Genomic DNA, 5,957 nt, shown 5'->3' on the forward strand with positions numbered 1-5,957 from the left:
GACCTCCCACTCCGGGGTGAAAAACACCCGGTCCAGGACACTGCGAATCGGGGCCAGCTGCTTGTTAGTCCAGGTGTACCTGGCCCCCGTTCGAGCCGCTCCGCGGAGCGCAGCTGCCACAATCGCATTGTTGAACATGGACACCCTTGCCCAGTCCACCCTATACATTGTGCGCCACAAGGGTGATACTATCGCCACGGTGATGGAATCATTTCCGCCGAATGTGACGTTCATAAGAGATTTAATTGGACCCAGACTACAATCGTGGAACATTCTGCTTCAGCGGTTATCCACGGTGCAATTGTCACATGGGTCTGATGTATTCCGATGGAACCTCCATGGGAATGGACAATTCTCAGCGGAGTCTATGTATAGAGCGTTAATCCAGTCTGATGTGCCAGTTGATAATAACAAAAAGATGTGGAAGATGAAGATACCACTTAAGAATAAAATATTTGCGTGGTATCTTCGTCGCGGAGTCATTCTTACTAAAGATAACCTTATTAAGAGGAATTGGCATGGAAGTCCGCAATGTGTCTTTTGTCATCATGAGGAGACAATAAAACATTTATTCTTCCAATGCAAATTAGCTCGTTCTATATGGTAAGTCATCCAAATAGCTTCTGGCTTGTATCCTCCCTGTAGTGTTGCTAATGTATTTGGCAATTGGTTGCATGGGATTGATCACAAGTTTAGAACTCTTCTCAGGGTGGGAGCGTTTGCCATTATTTGGTCGCTTTGGCTATGTAGAAATGATAAGGTTTTTAACGATAAAAGTACGTCTCTGTTGCAGGTTATCTACAGATGTACCGGGACTCTTCGTTTATGGTCCACTCTACAACGCGTGGAGAACCAAGACCTTTTTACGGAGGTGTGTACACGATTGGAGGATACGGCAAGGGATACTTTTACCCAACATGGGTGGCAGAATGATCTTAGGATTGGGCCCCCTCCGCTTTAGGCGTTTCACAGACTCTAAGTTTCTTTGTATTTCGTCTATTTTTATTTTATTTATTTTTTGTGTGTGAGAGGATCTTATTTGACTGTGTGCATCTTAGTTATGCAGAGGCCGGGTGTAATGCTTAAATCTTTTAAGTAATAAAGCGCCCCTTTTTAGAAAAATAAAGGTCCATTTCAGCGAGATTGTGTGCGTTTGAATAGCTGCATGGTGGACTGAAAATTCTTGACTCAAATGAGCAATCAGGTCTCTCTCAAACTTGTCCATTATTATCGGTGTGTTAAAAGAGAGGTTGCCCTAGGTTTTATATCTAACGGCCTCCAATCAAACGCCCAAAAGGGAGGGGAGGGGGGAAATGACAAGGCCGAACGGAAGAATGGAAACCGCCGTGGCGCCTCCTCCCATTCCCTCCTTCCTATCCAGCCATCAAGGCCAGGAGGAGCTCGCGCCTCACCTCTCGCATGCCGCGCCCCTGCGCTCCCGCTCCCTTCCATTTCCGTCCCCAAATAAACGAAGCAAAATTAGCGCATTCCCCATCCTCCTCCGCCGCCGCCGGAGGACGGCTGGAACCGGAGACCAAGAAAGATCGACAATTCCGCTCGCCATTGCTCCGTTGACCGACCGGTGATCAGGAGGGGGCGGGGCCGCCGCGGCACAGGATGGATGACCTGAAGGCGATCTTGGCGCGGCCGATCCAGGTCGCGGAGCAGGTGATCAAGTGGGCGGAGGAGGCGCAGACGTGCCGGCAGGAGTGCCTGGAGCTCAAGAACAAGGTCGAGCGCCTCGCCTCCCTCCTCCGCCAGGCCGCGCGCGCCGACCTCTACGAGCGTCCCGCCCGCCGCATCCTCGACGACACCGGCAAGGCGCTCGACAAGGCCGCCGCCCTTCTCGACCGTTGCCGCGCTCACGGCATCGTCCACCGCGTCTTCACCATCATCCCCGCCGGCTCCTTCAAGAGGACGTCCAACCAGCTCGACAACTCCCTCGGCGACCTCTCTTGGATTCTCCGCGTGTCCAACTACGCTAACGCCGGCGATGACCTGGATGACCACATTGGCTTGCCCCCTATCGCCCAGAACGAGCCCATCCTCTTCCTCATCTGGGAGCAGATCGCCGTGCTCTACACCGGCACATTCGACGCCCGCGCTGACGCCGCGGCTAGCGTCGTCTCTCTCGCGCGCGACAATGACCGCTACGGCAGGCTCATCATCGAAGAGGACGGCGTCCCGCCTCTGCTGCGCCTCATAAAGGAGGGCCGCCCTGAGGGCCAGGAGAACGCCGCGCTCGCCATCGGCCTCCTCGGCCGCGACCCGGAGTGCGTCGAGCTCATGGTGCTCGCCGGCGTCTGCACCGCCTTCTCCAAGATTCTCAAGGACGCGCCCATGAAGGTGCAGGGAATGGTGGCGTGGGCCGTGTCCGAGCTCGCCACCAACCACCCCAAATGCCAGGACGCGTTCATGCAGAGCAACGTGATCCGCCTGCTCGTGTCCCACCTCGCCTTCGAGACGGTGCAGGAGCACTCCAAGTACGCCGTCGCGTCCAGGATGAGCCTACACTCCGTTGTCATGGACAAGAAGGGCAGCGGCAAATACTCGTCCCATCAGGACACATTTGATGCGGCGGAGCACACCGCGGCCAACAGCTTGTCGGCGAAGCCCACAGTCGGTGGTGGCTCCGCTGCCGGTGGTAACGCCGCTGCCGCCGCCGCCGCCGCCACTGGTGGCACCAGCTCAAGTGGCGTCACGGGAGCTGCGGCTGCGAGCATTGGCAGCGTTGCGGGGACGAAGCAGCACAATGTGTCCTTGTCGGGGACGAGCACGCGAGGGAAAGAATACGAGGACGAAGAGACCAAAGCCTACATGAAATCCAACGCAGCGAGAGCGCTGTGCCAGTTAGCCACGGGCAATGCCGCCGTGTGCAAGAACATCACGGAGTCCAGGGCGCTGCTCTGTTTCTCCATCCTCCTGGAGAAAGGCGCCCCAGACGTGCAGTACAACTCGGCCCTGGCGCTCATGGAGATCTGCCGTGTGGCGGAGCAGAACGCGGACCTCCGGCGGTCGGCGTTCAAGCCGACGTCCCCCGCGGCGCGCGCCGTGGTGGACCAGCTCCTCCGCGTGGTCACCAAGGCGGAGTACGACGATCTCCTGATCCCCTGCATCACGTCGCTGGGCTGCCTGTCGAGAACCTTCCGGGCGACGGAGACCCGGATCATCGGGCCGCTGGTGAACCTCCTGGACGAGCGGGAAGCCGACGTGTCCCGGGAGGCGGCCGTGGCGCTGACCAAATTCGCCTGCACGGATAACTACCTCCACGTGGACCACTCCAAGGCCATCATCAACGCCAGCGGCGCCAAGCACCTGGTCCAGCTGGTGTACTTCGGGGAGCAGATGGTGCAGGTGGCGGCGCTCCTCCTGGTGTGCTACATCGCGCACAACGTCCCCGACAGCGAGGACCTCGCGCAGGCGGAGATCCTCACCGTGCTGGAGTGGGCGTCCAAGCAGGAGCAGGACAAGTTGATCGAAAGCTTGTTGCCGGAGGCCAAGATCAGGATGGAGCTCTACCAATCCAGAGGGGCAAAAGGTTACCATTAACGTACGTCAAATTGATCGATCCACGTGCACCCACCGGTTTTGTTGCAGATCCGAGAGGCTGGCATGGCATGGCATGGCATCGCATGGCATGCATGTACGTAGGAAGAACACACAAGCTGACTTCTTCACATCTGCCTAGCAATGTGTATATACATCTCAGGTGCTTTTGCGTATACTTTGCTTGACCCTTTTGATCCCAACATAGGTTGCAAAATGGTTTGTATCCATCCGTGTGATTAACATCTTTTGGTTGGGGATAGGGCCTTGACACTGGAGGCGGTTAATTTTATCGTGGACATGAGAAGGTTGTGTAGGGTCTGATGATGTTCCTTCTTAACTTGTAACTTGTACCTTTCTTGGTGGTATAGCCATTTCTTCTTATTCTGAGTTTAGCATCTTGTACTCTCATTTCACCCTAATGCTCGGTGTATATTAGTATTCACTTAATTACGAGAAGGAACTTGTCATGTTTAAATCATGTCTCTTTCGTTGCGATTGCCATTACGAGTATCTCATTTGCCAAACTGATCAACTGAAAAATGACTGAATCATCTCTGCATATCTATGTATGATTCTCTCTTGTCAATGACTATTGATGACTCACCCGCAAAAAAAAAGACTATTGGTCACTGACCAATTCGATTTTGCACATGGTTATTTAGACGAAAGGCATGAACAATGCCAACCTTTATAAATCATTAAAGCCACAACAATAAGGCCAATGAAACAATGCGAACACAAACATGAGGCACCTCCCGCGGATTCTTGCTCCTAGCCTCTCCTGCGCCGCTGGCCACTCCGACCGCGACGGCCACCATCTCACGACAGCGACCACTCCGGCGCTGTTGGTCAAGCATCTCCTTCACTCAGGCTTCATCGTCTTGCCCCCATGGCTCTCTCGGATCTCAAGTTTGAACTAGGTCTGGCTTTCGAGGCCTACATCCGAAAGTAGTTCGGAGTACCAGCTAATCACTTTGAGGGTGACATCCATCGGGAATTCTTTCTCGTGGTGGAGATCTGCAGATCTGAGCTTCATATCGATAGTAAATTGGTTAGTCTCATTCACCAATCTTGTTTTGGTGGGCATGCTTCCCGCTTCAGGGTCTCCTGCCTTCAAAATTGGTCATTCAAATTCAATGTTTCCTCTAAGGAAGTTGGTGTTGCGATTATCGAAGGGGGAAATTATGTGAATGATCTTTTCAACGTGGGTTTCTTTATCTCGGGACGTGGTGGTCCAGATTTCCGTAAAGAGTATCATCCGTACATGCAAGAATTGGACCAGGAATGGACCTTGGTTGATCGATCAAATGATCGTAGGTCCTATGCTGTTGCGGTTCAAACTCCTCGAATCTTTTCCTCCGTTGATCGCACCTCCAAAGAGCGTAATCTGCGTGTTCTTCCTGCTTCGGAGAGTTTAGTGCAGTCAAGGCCTACCTTAACTCCGATATTAACTTCTCCCAATAACATTGCCATAGGCAGGGCGAGATCGTCGACTATTCAAATTTCTGGGCCTTTGCGCCGTTCTCCTGAAACCCATGGCAGTCGAGCTGATTTCTGCGTTCGCTGCCTTACTTCGGGCCACCTTCGACCCAAGTGCACCAGTAGAATGCGTTGCAAGGGCTGCAAGCGCTTGGGTCACATTCAGGCCAATTGCAGGTTTGGGGCAAGGTTAACGCTCCCACTTCCCCTATTAGGTTGGCTCCCCAATCGTCGCATCCATCTTTGGCTGATCACCGTCACAACCGCCCTTCGCCCGCAGGTGGCCCCATTGGAAGAGACACAACACCCCCCTCTGATCAATAAAATCGCTCTGATGAGCGCATTACCGCTCCTGCTGTGTCGCATTCCCACCGCCCACCACCACCTCTGCTGCAGCACTCGATCTCCACCTCCACGCCTGGGGTTTTCCCTGCTTCTGCTGCGGCACCATCAATGGCTACCTTCCCGTTCGACCCAGTCCCTTTCCTCCCTGCTGGCTGCCATGCTATCGAGGTCGCCGGTCGGTCGGCCCACCATCGTGTCATCCATGGAAAGCTGGTTCCAGCCAATGAAGATCTCGCCATCGTCCCTGGCCATCCCAATGCCACAAGGTGAGGTTGCCTTTGCCATTGTCAAGGAAATATTGCAAGAGTTCCTCCTCTCCAAGCGCATGGGTGTGGTCTCCATTACTAGATGCCCTTTTGGTCAGTCTTTCATTCCGTTGAATAGTGCTGCGGACCGCGATTTCTTAGTCGCAGAGGTCCTCACCAGTATGATGATATCCACCTTGTCTTTCAAAATACAATGAGGGCATGAACTGGAAGAACTTCTCTCTGAACAGAGATGTTTGGCTGCTATTAGTTGGTTTTCCTGCTGACCACAGATCCTTTCATGAGCTATCCAAAGCCACTTCTAGTTTTGGTCAGTTA

The 5,957-nt window shown here is 53.7% G+C and overlaps 1 protein-coding gene across 1 annotated transcript; it reads left to right on the top strand.

Moving 5' to 3' along the window:
• The first annotated feature begins 1,315 nt into the window (after window positions 1-1,315).
• LOC123167726 (uncharacterized) lies at window positions 1,316-3,930 on the top strand. The gene has a single exon (XM_044585585.1). The coding sequence runs from the start codon at window positions 1,618-1,620 to the stop codon at window positions 3,547-3,549; it is 1,932 nt and encodes a 643-aa protein (XP_044441520.1). The 5' UTR covers window positions 1,316-1,617; the 3' UTR covers window positions 3,550-3,930.
• The last annotated feature ends 2,027 nt before the right edge of the window (window positions 3,931-5,957 follow it).

Source organism: Triticum aestivum, chromosome 7D, assembly GCF_018294505.1.
Source record: "Triticum aestivum cultivar Chinese Spring chromosome 7D, IWGSC CS RefSeq v2.1, whole genome shotgun sequence".
Taxonomy (NCBI): domain Eukaryota; kingdom Viridiplantae; phylum Streptophyta; class Magnoliopsida; order Poales; family Poaceae; genus Triticum; species Triticum aestivum.

Bases quoted from the DNA above. Each gene is read 5' to 3' on its own strand.
- LOC123167726 (XM_044585585.1), top strand. From the start codon at position 1,618: ATGGATGACCTGAAGGCGATCTTGGCGCGGCCGATCCAGGTCGCGGAG.